General features: G+C 44.7%; 1 protein-coding gene across 3 annotated transcripts in view; it reads left to right on the top strand.

Moving 5' to 3' along the window:
• The first annotated feature begins 21 nt into the window (after window positions 1–21).
• Window positions 22–18,161, top strand: part of KLF7 (KLF transcription factor 7) — a 65,618-nt gene continuing 47,478 nt past the window's right edge. For 2 of the 3 annotated variants that reach the window (XR_003379577.2, XM_005484164.4), the window contains exon 1: window positions 105–574. Coding sequence is in view for 2 of the 3 variants with exons in the window: in XM_005484164.4 (XP_005484221.1) it covers window positions 473–574 (102 nt within the window). In the remaining variant the exon portion in view is untranslated. Of the gene's footprint in view, window positions 39–104; window positions 575–18,161 lie in introns of those variants that run through there. The other variant, XM_074548297.1, reaches the window with a different exon arrangement.

Raw genomic sequence — 18,161 nt, forward strand, 5'->3', positions numbered from 1 at the left:
CGCGCGCGGGGGGGCCGGGCCGGGCTTGCTGAGGGAGGGTGAGAGGGAAGCGGGGAGGGAAGCGGCGTGAGGGGGGGGCGGGATGTGGGATGTGGGATGTGGTGTCCCGAAAATAAAGAGGGGAGGGGGCGGCGGGGAAGGCGGTCGCGAACGCGCATGGCCGCGGCGCGGGGCTGCGCGGAGCGCGGCGGGGACGTGCCCCGGTGCGGCGGCCGCGGGGTGCTCGGTGCGCGCCGGCGCCGCTCGTCCTCCTCGGCCCGGCCCCCGAACCTCGCCGTCCCTCCGCGCTGATCCTCTTTCTCTCTCTCTTTTTTTAAAGTGTGACTGAAACAAAACAAAGCCAAAGGGACGCTGGATCTATCATTGGTTGATTTTCCTCCTCCTTTTTTTTTTTTATGACCAAAAACAACCCCCCACCCGAGCAAACAAACACACACAAAAGCAGAAAGAAAGGGTCTTGCTCAGCAGCAGCATGGATGTCTTGGCTAGTTATAGTATATTCCAGGAACTCCAGCTTGTCCACGACACCGGCTACTTCTCAGCTTTGCCATCCTTGGAGGAAAACTGGCAGCAGGTGAATCATTTAAATTACTCCTGTAAATCTCTTAAGCGCAGACAGTCGGTGCATTGAGGCTGCATTTCTGACTTTATTTTATTTTTGTTCTTTAATTCAGGGTTGGGTTTTTTTGGTGGTTCTTTTTTTTTTTTTTTTTTTTTTTTTTTTTTTGCCGCGTGGGTAGACCTTTAAATCTCTGTATTTTTTACCGTGACAAACTGAGCAGTCCATTCAAATCTGTCTGCCCTCAGTCCTTTCTGACCACATTCGACAGTACCTGAGATCCGGTGGCATTCTTTAGGGTTGGTTTTGTTTTTTATGCTGACTACTATTTATTTCATTTTTGAGCTTAGGTTTTTTTTATTTTTCTTTGTTTTGTTCTTTTAAACAATCCTACTCACTTCTAGCCAGTGCTGACAACTGGCAGCTGGTGGAAATGGAATAGATCATTCTTATTTTCAGGTAATTAGTATATGTCAATAAAATCGTAGCTTAAGTCGGAGGTGGAGGGTGGGCAGGTGCCTGGAAGCACTAGCAGAAGCTTTAAGGCTAAGTTCAGTAACTAGGAATATGACTTATTTTTCTTTTCCGTTTTTTTCCTCTTTTTTTCCTTGGAAGATGAGTAGAAACGCACACTTCTCGCTGTCTTGAAACAATGACGCCTTAGGCTGGTTCCAGTAAACCAGTGTGTTTTGAGGCACTCTAGGGTTAATATGCAGACAGAATAAAGAGAAAGATGGAAATCAATTCTTATGAATGCATTAAAATGATGACTGGCAGCGTGAATACAAGTAAGACCAAGGGGAAGAGTAGGTTACGAGAAGAGCTGTATAAAATACACCATGCACCCAGTTGTTAACTGTAAATAGTTATCAGCTGCGATATTGAGAGAAAAGGAAAGACAGCGTTTCTATTTACGAACAAATGTTGTGAGGTAGTTCTGTTTCTTTATGTGATTCTCTGGTAGAGGCAATACACCAGGTGAAATTCTGGAAACTGGTGTCTCTTTAAAAGAAAAAAAAACATCTGCTGGTGGGTAGAAATAGTGGAGTGTGGCTGGGATGACATGTGGTGCTATTGCAGCGCACGGACTGTGGCACTATCAGTGTGAGAATAATGAGCCACAGGATTTCATCTTGCCAGCCTTCACCTGAGTCTTGGCTACTGTAAGGGTAGCCTGTCAGTTTTGGGATGTTCATTTGATTTTTCCTCAGAAGTGTGCATGGGTAGAAATGTGGATGGCAGAGCTGCTGGAGAGTACTCGGGCTGTAGCATTGTCAGCCAGCTGGACGGGGCTGGATCTTCAAAGCTTTACCCGTAGTAAAATCATTCTGGCTTCAGCTTTGTATGTGTGTGCACACAAAGCAGAGCTTCATTGTCAGCTACAGGGTGAACACATTCAGGGTTTATTTTGCAAAATGACCAAACCAACTTTGCTTTATCCTCCAAGGGGGAGGGGATGCTTTTTGTTATTAATATTCAGTGCACACATCCATGATGGTCACATCTGCTTTCCTTTTATATTTTTAACATGTTAATTAAACTGAAGAGGTTAATATAATTTAATTTAAAAAATATTTCATAGGATCGTTGTTGGATCGGTTGCATATTACTAACAGTCCAAGCAGTCCAAAGCGACATAGTATGTTGACATAGCCAGCGTGCTTCAGGCAGTGCTGTGAGTGATACTCTGTCTCCTTCTGCCTTCTTTTATGTGTGGAAGAGCAGCAGTTTGTTTTATACAGTAGCATGTACCTACCCAATCCCAGGGTTACCATTGCCAAATTTAAAGTCCTGCTCCTGGTTAAACCCCGTTGATTCTCCACGTATGTTAAAAAGAGAAGCTGAAAATAATTTGCAGCATTTTCCCTTATTTCCTGAAATCCTGCAACCAGTGCCCGATGTTTCATAATGCATCCTGTATTTACGGTTTGTTCCCCTGTTGCTGCCTGGACTCTCCTTGCAAACAACAGGCAGCAAAACTGATGTGTCAGTGGTGGGAGCAGCTGAAGCTGGCTGTGCAGACACCGTGCTGTTACACAAGCCTGGCAGACCCACTGACACAGAGACCCCAATTTAATTCTTCTGAATCACTTGCAACGTAATCAAGTATTGGGGATTTACTTATTTTAGGCAAACTGTAGCAACTTGGAGACAAAGAATGTGTGTGTTTCTAAAGGGTCGTTTAAAACTAAAGGCTACAGTTGAGACTCTGGGGAACAGAGCTGACAGGGTAGTGACTGATTCCTGTGGGATGTGTCAGAGGAGAGAAACAGCAGCTTTAATTTTGAGTAAAAACACTTGAACAAGTCCTGCCTCTGCTCCAGTGGTGCTACAGAGGCTCCAGAGCAGTGCTTCTCCCAGCAGCAGAGCAGCGCCCCAGGAGATTACTTCAGTCTCTTAAAAAGGCACGGGTTGAGGGGGGAAATAGATGTGTGGGTTAAGAGCAAGCTTCTTTATCACATTGTAAGCTCCAGTTTTGTGATTAGCAGCTACTAGTGCGTGATGTGCAGAGGTAGTCAGTGCCAGGTCCTGCTCTGACAAACGATGCTCACTGTGGCACCATGAACGATGCACCTGCCCCACTGAAAATCAGAGCGTGCCTTGGGGTGAAAGCGTTGACACAGTCCTGTCTTCCTTTTCTCCTGGGCCTGGAAAACAGTCTGCTAGCTGCTGGCTGAGGAATACACAGCTGAGCCAGTTGCTCGTATTTCAGATTGTGAAACACCCATTACTCACAGAGGGCACTGACAGCACAGGCAGGTTGGTAAATGCTTGCACACAGTCAGCTGATCTCCCGTTTTCCCTTCCCACTGCTGGAGGAACGTGAGCAAGTTTGGTATCTCTGCTTTTGACAATTAGTGTTGGAGTTGAATGAGTGAAACCCAGCAATATGTACAAAACAAACAGATTTTGTGGAGGAACAAATTGTCTCCTTTTGTGTAGGTTTCTGTTTTAGAAGGCAAAAATGCAAACAAAGAAACCCTTATTTCACCCTGCACATAGTTTGCATGGTGGAAGTAGAAATACCTGAAATGGAAGCTGGAAATAAACCTGTGATGCATTTGATGTTTTTTAAAAACACAGTTTGGGAAGGGAGAGCTTGATTTTTAGGCAACAAAAGCTGAGTTCCTCTCTGAGCTTTGGGTGTACTCTTTCAGGCACAACACTTTTGAGGTGAGGAGGATTTTTCATGGAGTGGGGGTGTCAGAATCTAACAAGTAATCAATAGTACAATTTCACCAGGAGAGAGAACTTTGTTTAGCTTTTCCACAAAAAGCTTTTCCACAGTGTTGAGCCTCCATGGCACTGAGGAGGGATGAAAGGAAGAGGTGGGCTGTGTGCATTGGGAAATGAGTCGTTTGCTCTAAGTCAGCTGGCTGGCACCTCGTGTCTCTGCCTGGTGCTTCATCCTGACTCTGACTGAACCGTCCTAGTTCTCTCTGTCCCTGTGAGCTGACTCTGCAGTTCAGGACAGGGCGGGGGAGATTTCAGCACCTGCGTGGCTGCTGCGCTGCTGCAGGAGGACCTCTGACCACATATGCCATTGCTCTGGGCTGGCTGTCTCATGTGGCATCCCTGAGATTGGAACCAGGCTGCTGGCAGAGGCAGCATGAGGCTGAAGGGCACCTCATTACTCTGCAGAGGAAGGAAGTGGGTAGGAGGCTGTTTTTGAGGGAGATAACTCTGAGGAGCACAGCCTGTGCAGCTGCACATGGTCCCACTCTGTGTGCCAGGCTGCAGAGAGGGGGAGAGCGGAGCTGAGAGTTTGGAAGGGGTGGACATGGGGCTTCCCTCTGTTCTTCCTGCTGGGCCTTCACCATGTCATTTAGGGGATCATTGAAAGATCAGGGTGCAGAAGGCGTCTTTTGTAATCAGATATGCCTCTTCCTAGGGGTGACATTTTTGACATCCCTATTGTCCTTCTCTGTAGGTCCCTTGGTGGACTCAGAACTCACTGTGCTGTTGTGAAACAGGGGTCTGATCAGGACATTTTGGGGCTGTCTTCATATTCATGGGGAGCGTAGGGCAGTGTCGAGCATGGCAGTTCCCATAATGTCAGAATATGGGAGCACAAAGAGCAGGTGGATGCACAGAGTCATCCTGTGTAGCTGATGCAGCTGTATAAAAGCAGCAGGGCTTAGGTGCCAAGCCCTGGTTTATTCTGGAGGAGATAGCCTTTCCCACGTGTCAGCAGGCAGCACAGGTCTAATTGGCTGGCAGAAGTGGAAATGGCATTATATTGTTTGCTGATAACCATTGCCTGATAACATTTCCTTTTGCCTTGGCTGACCCAGCTGCTCTCAGCTGCAGCAAACAATGATCCTTTCAAGAAAGATGCACATTTCCTGTAAAGCATAGGATTGAGGAAGCCTTTGTTTTTCTGTTGATCCTTTCATATAGCCTTCTTTGCCTGTTTTTAATCAATTCTTCAAGCCTCAGTTTCCCTCTTTCTGAAGTGACTGACAACAGCAATGCTAAGGCCTAATGGTTTTTGTGGTGCTCAGAAGGCTGAGTTTTGACTCATCCTGGAAAAGGGCTTTGAGATCCCTGTGCTGTCTGAGAGCAGAGTATCCCAGAGTGACTAATCTAGTAGAATTCTTATATCTTAATGCTGACTTTTGCTTGGCAGACAGGGTCATTTTCAGGCCTATAGGAAAAATTTCCACCCCTACTGGAAAGGAATAAATCACACTGAAGAACATTCCTGCCTCCCCATCGTCTCCATTGTTCTAGTTTAATGGCATAGTTGGCCACTACATAAACTAAACCATCTCTTTTAATATTGCTATTTCATCTTGGTTCCAGTCACAGTGTAACACATTTCTTAAGTGCTTATAGTACATCATGCCTCTTGGGAATAACTTTCAGAAATGGTTGACTTCCAAGAACAGCCACATGTGTAATGCAGTGTATTTCAGACTCTGAATGCCGCTCCATTTATACCTGCAGTCCCTCTGCCTGCTCCATGTGCTGAAAGCATGCTCCTGTCATCTTACAGAAAGAATGGACAAAGAGAGGAAAGACAAACTTGACACTGCTGTCTCTGTTATTACACAATTTCTTAATTATAGAATGTATTGTTAAAAGTGATTATTTTTTGGCATTCTGAAAGCATAGAGTCCTGCAATCCACGTTACAGGTCTTAAAATAGCAGATTATGTGAATGACTTGTATCAAGTGATTTTGAAATGGGGTAAATACCTTTAAGCAATGCACAATCATAATGTGGGTACTCAGCTAGAAAGTATTTTCTCTTACTTGTTTGGGATGCTTAAATCTACCCTTCCCCAAGCCTGTACATTTCTGTATGTCCTGCTGAATAGGCAGTGCATAAATTAGAATAGGCTCCATGAAAATCATGATATATACCTAGTCTGCAGCGTGGTATTTCCATGTAGAAATGGCAGAAGGTTTTCAGTTCCAGATAGTAATTTCATACTTAAGCTTTTCAGGGTTGAGGCAAATGGTATCTTCTGGATATTGTTAGGGGATATTTTGAGGGTTTGTCAAATGATTCTCCACTGAGAAACATCTAGTATGTTGTTTCTCCATTCTGAGTTAGGAAACATTATAGGGAAGAAGAAGGAAGCTGGTTCTCTTTGATTGTAGCTGCATGTGAACGACCTTGATTGCAGTTGTCTTAATGAAACAAAGGGATTTTGCTCACTGACTGAGCAATACTGTTGTTTAGTACATTAAGCAATGGGTTAGTAGTACACCTTATCTCCTATCAAGTTTGTCACATTTTGCAGAGGGAAGAAAAATTGTAGACTTTTGATCATCATGCTCAAAACCTCACTAAAAGTTATGCCCAGGCATTGGTAATTGATGGTGGTTTTCTTTTTTGATGCTAAAGCTGAATTTTTGGAGAGCTAATAAAGGTGTTTTTAAGAGTAGTCCTGAGTTCCTCTTTCTGCTTCCCTGGACTCTCAAGTACCTCCTGTCCATTCCCTACATTTACAATGTCCCCACACTTTCCAAACTCCTGGCAGCACTCAGGAGCTGGGAGTGCCATTTTTGTGGTGTCTTTTAGACTGACGTTGCAGGAATCACTCACCTGAATTACTGAATTTCTTCTCCCCACATGATCCTTTTTGTACTGTGGGTGCTTCTGCCCTGGTCAAAATTAGTGTGGATTCACTCAGACTGCAGAGTTCAGTGGATTCTGTAGCAATCAAACAAAACAAACCTGCCAGGAAAAGAGCTTGCTCCAAACATTGCCACTGCCAGTTAAAAAATCGTGCCTGGTTCCCATGACACTGAGATGGTCTTTAAAGTCACAGACCTTTTATTTTTTAATTTTATATTCTTTATACTTTCTTTGCATTTGAGGCACTGAAGACTTGTTTTGTTGTCTTTTGTTAAAAAAAAAAAAAACAAAACAAAACATCCTGGGATTTCTGACTCTTCTTGATTCCAGCAGCATTGAGAAAATGCAAGTAAGTGGCATTTATATGTGTGTACATCAGAAAAAGCTTTGGTCACCAGGCTGTGTTTACCATTCCTGCTCTGGCAGCAGCTGGTGAGGAAGACTGCCTGGCTGCTCAGGTTGTTAGGCTGCCTGTGAGAGTAAGCTGCCTGTGAGTTCATGTTTCAGCCTTTATGCTCAAAGGTAGTGAGACATCTTGGATTTAATCAGGACACCAAACCTTTGCTTCTCAGTTCTTCAGTTACAAGATGCGTTGGCAGCTCCTGTGTTCTGTTTTGCTGCTCTGGGGATCCCTGCTCTGGGTTTGTGGTGCTTAGGCACAGTGCCTGGGCCAGGGGAGGGTTGTGTGAGGCCATGGGGCCGTGGGCTCCAGCCCCGCTGGAGCTGTGGGCCCAGGTGCTGCCACAGCAGCCACCAGGGCAGCTCCTGTGCAGAGGAGCTGTCGGTGGGGTGGGGAGTTGCCTCTATGAGAAAATCAAAAGAAGATTCTGAAAGGTAAGCTTAAATGCCCCTTCCCAGGGGTCTGGGTTGTCTTTGTGACAACCTGTGTGTGGCACTGATTTGGCCCTTCTCAAATCTTTAATAGGGGTTGGAGTTGAGTGTAGGATGGTTGGGCAGAAGGTATTTAATTATTTTTTTTCTTTTAAAGGTTTGATATATCAACTCTGGTTTAGTAAGCTGCTCTGAAGCTGTTAATCCTTTTGAAGTAGGTACCCATCCACTCCCTGTTCTTGCATGTGAAGGATCCTTTCCAATCCAAAGCATTTCCACTCAATGCAACTGTGTATTCATTACCTGTGTTACTTTTTGGAGAGGTGCTAAGAGGTGTGTAGTGTGCTGTACAGTACACACCAAAGAGTCCCAGTCATTTACACAGGGATGTTTACATCATTTATGCTTGCTGAAGGCCCACCAACCATACTTAAATAAGTGTCATACTGGTTTTGATCATGATGCTTACAGGCAGCGTGTCACATGTCCTAATCCTCTTGTTATTTCCCAGCATTGTGGACCTGAGTGCAAAGCTGGAGTTTAAATCATGCATGGGGTCAACAGCTCATACTCTGCAAGGGATAGAGAGGTAGACAGTGACACAGGCAAGCCTGGGAGACAGGGTGATTTATGGGAAAGGATGTGAAGGAGAAGGACCCTGGCTTGTGAGAGGCTCTTCTGAGACATTCCAATTAGAGTCTTGATTTACAAATCCTGCCCTTTAAACCTATAGCCTCAGAAGGTCAGTTTTAAAGGGATGCTGACATAGGGTTGATGTTTGACCATAAAGGACCTTTGTAAGGTAGCATACTCTGACAGAGACTGCAGTCAATGGAAGTATCTCCACCTAGATAATCCAAAAAGCCCTGGAAACGGGGTTTGTGTTTTTTGGACAGGATTATCTAACCACCTTCTGCCTTGCAGCTCTGTCACTGTAGCCTTCTTCTGGTACCACTGAAGTGACTGGAAATCACAGTGAAAATAAATGTTTATTTAGATTGTGCAGTGAAGAAAAAGGCATGTGTCAGGACAACTAAATTAGATTTTAAAAATGCTTTCATTACTAATAGGCTACTATGGTGTTAGGCATTTGGTTTTAATCCTGACTTTCAAGTGGGCAAAGTCCACTTCCATGCATAAGGAAAGTTCTTGGGTTTTGAACATTTGCAATTTCTGCTGACTTGCCTTGCTCCAGCCCAGGAGGGGAATCAGCATTGTGCTGAATTGCTTTGTGCTGGTGGGGGTGAAGTACGACTGCCTTTAATCGCCTGCCTTTGTTTTCCACCAGGGCTGGATGGAAAACAAAGGTTCTAGTTATCAAAGGCCACGGTGAAAATTGTTCTTTGGGTGGCAGAGTAGGAGGGGGTGAGAGGTGCTCCTGTCTGCTTGCTTTTTACACCCAAAACACACATCACAGCACTTAGGTGTGAGACCCAGATTTGAGTCACTGTGTGGCTTGATTCAAGTCTGCCCTTACAGATTGCATCTTGGATGTGTGACATTTCAGTGGATAACATGTTGACTCCAAAATGAATATATATTCCAATAAAAGATTGGGCAAAAATGTATTTCTTTTCTGAGAATGTTTGGTAGAAAGCTTTCAATGAGTTGTACTTACTAGAGGGCCTGGCACTTTTCAGTGTGAGAGACTTAGTTTGGGTGACATCTTCCACTTTTTTGTCAATTTTAGCTTTTCATTTCAGGTCTTGCACCCCTAAAAGTTGATTAATTTTTCCCAGCTATTAGTAATTTGGTTAGTCAAAGGTATCCAGACTCTCTGCATCCTGTGACTGTTGCATCTTTGGAGAACTGCATCCATAGCATTATGTGATGCTGCGGGCAGTATCTGGATACTTCTGGTCTCTTATCTGGGTGCGTGCTCTCCCTTCCTCAGGGCAAGGCCTATTGATACACAAGATGCACAAAAGCAGTGCAGTCACACTGTTCCTTGTCTCCTGGCAGCTGCTGCTCTCTCCCCTCTCCTTTGCTCAGCTGCTGCTGCTGAGGTGCTGTGCTGGTTTGGAGTCAGTGCAGTTGCCCTGCCTTGGCACCTCTGGCTTACTGCTGGATTCTGGATTGGAGGTGTCCACATCCCTGGGTGCAGGGTGGGCTGAGTGGCTCAGGGGCTTTGTTCTTTTCCTGTGCAGCGGTTTGAAGTGTGCCAAGCCTGCAGAGCTTGCTGCCTGCTCCAAGCTGGTGAAAAGTACTAAATAATTCTTGTTGGGGTTTTGTTTTTTCTTTTTTTTTCTTTTGGCCTTCCCTGTCAGCCTGGAAAATTTGTGCTGCTTTGAAGAAAACATTTTGCTCATCTGCAACCTACTACAGCTGCTGTGTGAGTAATTAAGTATGGAAAGGAGGAAGGCAGAGGGGAGAAGAAAGATGGGATCTAGTGTTTCATATGGAAAGCATCAGGCTAGAAGTGGCTTTGTTTCTGCCACGTGGACGGTGGAGAGGCCGCATTTGCTGCACAGTGGAAAATCAGTGCTAGTGGAAAAAGCCTCCCTCATTAGTGTCTAGATCAGATGAGGATGAACTTCAGTGTCTCTTGTTTTTATTTTTAAATTTGTCTACATTTTAAGGTAATAAGGGAGAAGCAAAGAGCAGTGGACTGGTTTGAGAATACAGTCAGTTTGGGTAAAATACCTCTTTTCTGGCTCCACATGATGCTGCTGTCCCAGTTCATTCTGATGGTGTGACAGTCCTCCCCCAATTGTTCATAAGCAATGCCAGCACCTCAGAGTGGTTGTGATCATCTGAAGGTTGCTGTCCATCAGATCCTTACCAAGGTACGTGTTTCTTCTATTTGTTTTTGCATTTTGATCTCTCAGAGTAGTGTTCAGTTATGTTCGTAGGCTTTCTTGGACAATCGAGGAAACTGGGAGCTTGGCTTTGGTGCTGAGAAAGATGGTTCTGGTGTAAGCAGAAGTCTCTGAGAGTTGGGGTTCTAAGAAACCTGTGAAAGAGCAGGGGGGTTCAAGTCAAATAGGGAGAGTAAGGCATGTTTCTGTCTGGTCAGACCAGAGGAAGAAAGCATTCAGAGTTTTGGAGGTCTCCAGTATCTTGGAGGACAAGGCAGACTGCTTTAAGCGATGTGACCCAGTGGAAGAGCTTGAATAAGGTGCTTTTCTTTCAGGGCTGAGAATTTCAGGGTAAGTGGATGTCACCTGAAGAAGTTTCCTAGTTTTGACTGCAGGAAAACAGTGTAGACTTCCTTACTGGTACTTCTCTTACCTCTTCTGTGTTTTTAAAGCACAAAGAAAGATTCTTGTAGGCAATGGAAGGAAAATGGAAGGACCTGGTTTCACCTGAGGGGCTTTTTTAGAGGAAATGAGTCAGTTAAGGTCAGTGGGAGCTTTGGTGCTTGTTACATTGGTTACAGATTGAAACCTTTCAGACTCAGGCTAAAATACCTGTCTCCAGTGCCTCCTGGATGCAGTTGTGTGCTTAAACCCCCTCAGAATCTGGGGATTTAAAAGGTGTATGAGGGCCTTGGCACCACACTGTACTTCTGAGCTGGCTGCAGAGCTCATGCTTTCTCTTCAGGCAGTCTTGATTTCCTGCTCGCTCAAGACAGTTTTCTGTTTTCTGCGAGTGATTCCTTTATTAATCTTTCTTGGATTCTGGCAAATAATTTCAGGGTGCTCAGTTTAAATACTCTTTACTGAGTGTGCCTAGTTTGTCTTGGGCTTTTTTGAATTCTGGTTTATTCATGTTTAAAACATGAATAAACCCCAGTAGTTTGAGGGAGAACAGAAGAATTCTAGTGTGGAGTTGCTTTTTGGTGTGAGAGACTTGGTAGACAGGTGACTGTCTGGGTGACTTCCCAGCATTGTTTCTGAGGGCTGAGAATGCCAGTAGGTGCAGAGAGCTCTACAAAGGCTGCACTGGGATTTCTTTTTCTCACATGAGAAGTGCATTTCTTATAAGAATACATTTGAGGGAGAGCAAGGGAAGCAAGGTGTGGGCGGCTTCTTACTCCCAAATACTCTAGTGTATGTGGTTCCAAGTGCTCAGTGCCCTAGCTGCACACTGAGTGGATGCTCTAAGTTGAAGGCTTCTCCTCACTGGGACTGTCTCATGTGAATTATTTCATGCAGTGAGTGCTATGCCATAAACCACTCAGTCAGTTTTGTTTGAGCAAGCTGCATCTCTGGTCAGGTGATGTTCCAGTATGGTGTAAGATGGGAATTTCTGTCTCATTTCAATTTCTTTAAGTAGAAAAGGTCAGGGAGACCTTTGGCATTCAATTGTGAATAGTTTTTCTCTTTGTAAATGGAAGGAATAGTATCCACATCACATTGGGGATTTCACATCAGTCAGTGAGTGCAGATCTGCCAAAGTTACAGTGAATTTGCACTGGCCCAGCGTCCACAAAATCACTTGACACCTTTCAGGAGAACAGATTATACAAATTCCCAGATCTTGTCAGGACTTGGACTAAATATCAGGATGTGGGCAGAAAACAGCACACCCATGTTAATGATCTGATTAAAACATTCTTGCTGCTCCATAGCTCTCATAAATGTATTTTCACTGGTGTTGGGGAGGAGATAGTCTCAAGTGCTGTAATGAGAGTGCATTTTTTAAAATATTGCACAATAGGCCACTAAGTTGTGCTGTAGCTATATTGACTTACCCTGTTTTATAGTGAGCATGGCCTTAGGCATCCTATAAATACCATTTCTCCCCCGACCTTCAGCTAATAAATAATGGAAACTGTACAGAAAGAAATTTTCTTTCCATGAAGGAATGAGAGGTCCTGAGCTGCCCTCTATAAAACTGAAGGTGAAGCATGATTTGTTTTCACTGGTTTTATAAATGAAGAAAATGTGGGTGTGGGAGGGAACTAGAAAATGTCTCTAAGAGCTAAATGTGGCCTCCCCAACAGTGCAAGGTAGGATGATGTCTGGTGTAAGCACGGCTTCCCCCAGGACAGTCATATGCATCTGTGAAATGATGACAGGTGAGAGAAGTCTCTTGAAAGTCTCAATGCATGGATAGAAGGAGGGTTCCCATTCTGATTTTTTCCCATTCTGAAGGTTCCCAGACTTTCATATCTAACAGGGGAAACCAACCTGAAAGTGGTTGTAAGTGAGTGTTCAAGGGAGCTCTTTGTGCACTTCAGTGAACTATGTCATCCAGAGGGGAGACTAAATTACCAAAGTGGCCTTTTGTGACATTAAAATCCACTTCTGTACACAAGTCCTTTTTGAGGCATTTTTGCTCTATTTTAAAGATGTTGAAATGCTGCAGTATAAACCTGAGTCATGAAGGGCCCCTCTGTGCACACACAAGGATGGCCAGACACGTTTCATTCTGAGAACCCATCACATGTGTGCTCTGTGTCAGGCTGGAAATGTGTCTCAGAGGAGAGACCAGGTTCATGGAAGTGGGGTCTTCCTCCTCTTCTTCTGGCTGGAATCCAGCGTGAGTCTGTGTCATGTTGTGTCATGTTATGTTATATCATGGGGAAAAGGACACATTCACACTGCAGCTTGGTCTTTAAGCTTAGAGAAGGGTCAGAGAAGACCTTGTGTTCAGCACATGGGTTTCACTGGCTAATTTTGAAGGCAAATGAGATTCAAGAGCAGGGTGCACATGATTAGAAGCATTTTGGTCTGTCTTTATCCAGCAGCAATAAACTGCATATAAGCAGATCTCATCCAGAAAAAAACAACCAAATTCTAGGAATTGGCATTGTTAGATCATGAAATTCTGCTGAGGTATCATTTCTTAATGTATGCCTCAGTGGTGCTTTCCAATGTCCTTTGAAATCTACCTGGTGTGAAGCCTTGTATTCCTTGGGAGCCTGTGCTAAAACCTGATTTAGGGGAGGAATATCTAACAGACTCTTGTCTTTTGCTGCCCAAGTCTTTTCCCTCCCATAATTCTCTCTGTTCTCCTTGAGCAAGTCTGTTGCTTTGTTTGGATTCACTGTGTTTATAGTTGCACAAAGCTGTGATGCTTTTTCCCATCATCATCTATATCACCTCTTTAATGGATTTTTTTATCTAAATGTGAAATGAGACCCCTGCTCATTGACTGGAGATTACAACTCTGACTGCAGAACAGATGTGATAAATAGTAATAAAGGTGCATGTCCCTTTGAGTTTTGTCATACTTTCCATCTCTCTGTTCCCTCCAGTTTTCCTGTGAATCAGATGCTTAGAATGTGTCCTCAAAAGCTATATTGGTCTTCTCTGTCTTATCTGTTCTAGGACTCTTGTCAGCCTTACTGGATCTCTGTTTTGTGTTAGGTGTGCATGTTGTGTTGCTGTTTCTTCCATAAATACATTAATTTGTGTTTTTCCAAATTCAGTCTCAAGGATTTATTTCCTGCCACTATGTGGTTTTCTTTATAAACTGCCTCTTTCTGCTGGCATCACAGAAAAATGTAGCATTTCCTCCTTAAGCCCTTTTCCCTGCTTTTCTTCACAATCAGAGCTTTTTATGAGTTTCCTTAGTTTTCCAATTTGTTTTTATTAAGCATGTTTTTATAACAAGGGCTGTGATCCATCAGAGTAAAGGGAAACAAAAAACTGATGCCAAATTTGTGTTTGTTTGTTTAATGAAACAGACTTTAAATGGGATGAAGTCAAATTGGTGTTGATGACTTGACTTGATGGTAGCTGGTTCTAAGTGCTGGCTTTTGAGAGTGAGTCATGAAAGATCTCAGCATTGCAAAGAGCCTAAAAGCACAAATATAAGTGTGGGGGTGGTATTAGTATTGGGAAAAGCTGTTGGGGCTGCTGTGCATTGTTGACCTTTGTTTGGGAAAAAGTATCTGTGTGCTGGTTAGTTAGCTAAACACCACAGGATTTGTGGTTGATGGATGTGAAACAGTGTTTAACCTGGACCATAGTTGAAGAGTAAAGGCCCCTTGAATTTGGGTGCCCACCCAGCACATCTCTTCCCTTCTCTTCACAGAATGACAGAGTGGGTAAGGTTGGAAGGGACCACAGTGTGTCATCTGGTTTAAGCCAGGGCCATCCTGGAGCACACAGCACAGGACTGTGTCCAGATGGTTCCTCTCCAGTGAGGGAGGCTCCACAACCCTGAGCTCCCTCAGCCTTTCTTCATAATAGAGATGCTCCAGTTCCTTGATCATCTTTGTTGCCACCCTGTGGGCTGGCTCCAGGGGCTCCCTGCCTCTCTTGTGCTGAGGAGCCCAGAACTGGACACAGCACTCCAGATGTGCCTCACCAGGGCTGAGCAGCGGGGCAGGATCACCTCCTGTGACCTGCTGGCAATGCTCTTCCTAATGCACCCAGGATCCCATTGGCCTTCTCGGCCACAGGGGCTCACTGATGGCTCAGGAATAGCTCACTGTCCACCAGGACCCCAAGGTCCTTTCCCACAGAGCTGCTCCAGCAGGCAGTCCCCAGCCTGTGCTGGTGTGTGGGGCTGTTCCTTCCCACGTGCAGGACCTTGCCTTTGTTGAACTTCTGATTGTTCTTCACTGCCCATCTCTCCAGCCTGTCCAGGTCCTTCCAAGGGCTGCACAGCTCTTCAGAAAGGGAGTTGCTCCAATGTGGGCAGGGAGCAGTCTGCCTGAAATGCTGTGGGGTCAGTAGTGGGGTCCCACTGTTGTTTCTCTGGAGGGTCCCTCCACTCTGCCACTGTTCACTGTAGTGGCCTTGAGCAGTGTGGCTCCCTGCACCCTGGCCATGCACCTTAAAAGAGGGTTTGCCAAAGCCCCTCACATAAGGCAGAGGAGCCTGCCTGAGCCAGGGGAGGGATAGAAAGGGCACCCATGAACCTCAGCTGCTCTGGGTGTGAGGTGCTCTCCATTTGCTTGTCGGGACACGCTGGGCTCTGGGCCTTCCTGCTGTGTTTGTCCTCTGTGCTGCTTAGCCATCCTTTGAATCAGCTTGGGCTGCTTGCATGACAAAGAAATTTTTTCCTGGTGTTTCAGAAGCTGGGTGATTCCCTTTCTTTCCTGTGTGGAGGGAAGCTGCTGGCTTCATGCAGGGTCTGCTGGGGTTATAACAAAACAATGGGGCCTCGTCAGACAGCAGTGAGGCACACAGCTGGTGCAGGCACCAGGGCTCTCTGGGTTCTTACTTGGTTCTGCCTCTGTGAAAACTTTTCTCAAAAATTGTAGTCTACCTCCCCTTTATTCTAAAAGCTCTTAAGCTGTGGGTATCTGTGAGGGATTTTTGTGTGGAACATGAGGGCTGTAAAAAACCAGGTCCTAAGCCATGTGCCATCGCCAATGATTCTGCAGGCCAGTAAAAAACCAAATATTTTAACAGAAACTGAGGAGTGAAAACAAAGGACCTGCTACAATGAGACATCACGTGGCACCATCCTTATGACTTGATCATGTGATTGCACTGGTCTGCCTCCTGGGTGTATTTTTTCATCTAATGATTTCCTGAAAGAGTTGAATATGCAGAAAATTCACTGTCCTCCCAGATGTTAATCAGAACAAAAGTGGAAGTTCAGAAATATGAATGACAAAATTGTGGCAAAGCAGTACTCTCTGCCTAACTCTTACTTCAGTACCAGAACTATGCTGGCAAGTTTGAGCAGTCTGTAGCAGCAAAAATCTTTAGCAGTACCCCAATAAGTCAGAGAGCCTGACACCTACAGTCTTGGAAGCAAAACTTGCAAGTTGACTTTTTAAAGATCAAATTTTCCAAGAGCAAAGACAGAGCTGTTTCAGCAGAGAAAAATACATGCCCTTTCATCCAAGAGCTGGAGGTTTAGAGCATTCAGATTTAGAGCATCAAATCTGTTTGATTTGATGGTTGGGCTTTGAACAGATAGGATGCTTCAGAGCCATTGTCCTCAGAAAGCAGAGAAGCTGTAGCATGCTGATTTTACAGGCTGGGAAACTGGGACACCCAAGCTCTCAGTTGTTGGAGAGATGAAGTCAAGAGCAGAGCTTGAAAAGGATACCAGCTCCCTGATCCCCATTTTAATTAAATTATTTCTGCAATTGTCTTCCCTGGCAGTTTGACTGGTGGAATGTGGTCTAGCAGAGGAATTTTTGGCTGCAAAGGTTACAAGAATATTTTTCTGGGCCAGATCCTTGCCCAGTGTAAATTAAGATGACTCCACTAGCTACGATTATGGCACCGGCTATTTACTCCTCCCTCTGAGAATGTGTCCTGCTGTGCAGACAGTGGGCAGTGTCATATAAGTTGTTCTTTTTAATTTTAGTCTGTCTAGACACTTCTGCAGCACCCCTTTCCGGAAGAACTTTGTGCCAGTAGCTCTAAGCAGCACCACACTTCTCTGGTGAGAAACACCAGATACAATGTGGAGGTGCTCTGGTGTGCTCAAACTCATAATTTTTAACCTTCATGGATCTGATTGTCTCAGTGTATTTTGGTGGAGAGGTTGCAGAGGGAAAGAACAGCAGGATTTCAGAGGGAGCGAGTCTGTTGTTTTCTGGTTTTGACAATGTGTTGTCCCAGATGAGTGCTGGAGAAAGGTGGCTGGTGCAGATGCACCATTCCTATGGCAAGTTCTTCCCAGCAGTGGGTGACACCTCTCTTTGTGGGTAGGAAGGCTCTTTCATGGTTTTAAAGGCTATTTGCTGGCCTTTTTTTTATTATTAGTCAGTTCTTCCTCCCATGCCATTTACTACCACTTAGCCTTCAGCTTCTCTGATACAGTTTGAGTCACCTGGCATATAGGGTTGGTACCTCTCTAGCTTTTTGCAAACTTGTCACCAGGCACACACAGCACCTAGTTTGTACAAAATTCTCAGATTTGTTGGCTGTGGTGAAGCAGGTGGTAGGCTAGGACTGTTTTTCTTTGCCTTCTCATTCTCCTGTCATTCCCAAATTACCAGAACTGTCTATAAATGTGTTTCTCAAGAGCCACACACAGCAAGGCCATGACTCTGGCTGGGGCTCAGAAGCAGCAGCAAGATATGTGTGTATGTATCTATATATAGAAAGATATGCCTTTTTGCTACAAATACTTCTGCTTGAATCCAAATGCACTTAATTGCTAATTCTCATAATAATTTAAAAATATTTGCTAACCATTAAGTCTTACCTTCTGTTGTTAACCACCTACATTTGTGTCTGTACCCAGCCCCCACAATGGAGGGTATTCATGGCTGCAGAAACAAAAGCCTGAAGATAGAGATCCTAAGTTGTTAAAAACAAAATTTCTTTTTGAGGAAACATAAAGCACATACTATTTCTAGGATTCCACCCAAGCTTGATCAATACTAGTGAAGCAGAAAAGCAAAAAAAACAGCTCCCAAAAAAGCAGCTTCCATGAAAATGGGTAAGAGATTCTTTGTGCAGGCTTAATGATTTTGAGAGAGACGTTTCCCCTGTGAATTGTTGTAGGAGTTGTTTGCACCCCTTCCCCCACTCTCAGCAGAGGCAAGAACATATGACTATCCTCATGTAAGGCAGTGCAGTGTTAATAATGCTGCTGTATTGATCAAATTGGGCTGCTTTGTCACCAGGGACATCTGGGAGGATTTATTCTGACTCCTAAGGCTGTGCCTCCTAAAGTGCATTTTCCAGGCCTTTCACTAGGAAAAGGGTGTGCTGTGCTTGTTGTCTAAGCCTGCAGGAGCAACATTTTCAAAAGATTTCATGGTGTCCCGTCATCCACTGCCTCTATCACCGCTTCTCATAGGGTTCCCACCTCACTCCCACTCACAGTGGATGTGGCTCAAGTTCAAAATTGCACTGTGGCAAGATC

This window comes from Zonotrichia albicollis, chromosome 10 (assembly GCF_047830755.1).
Source record: "Zonotrichia albicollis isolate bZonAlb1 chromosome 10, bZonAlb1.hap1, whole genome shotgun sequence".
Taxonomy (NCBI): Eukaryota; Metazoa; Chordata; class Aves; order Passeriformes; family Passerellidae; genus Zonotrichia; species Zonotrichia albicollis.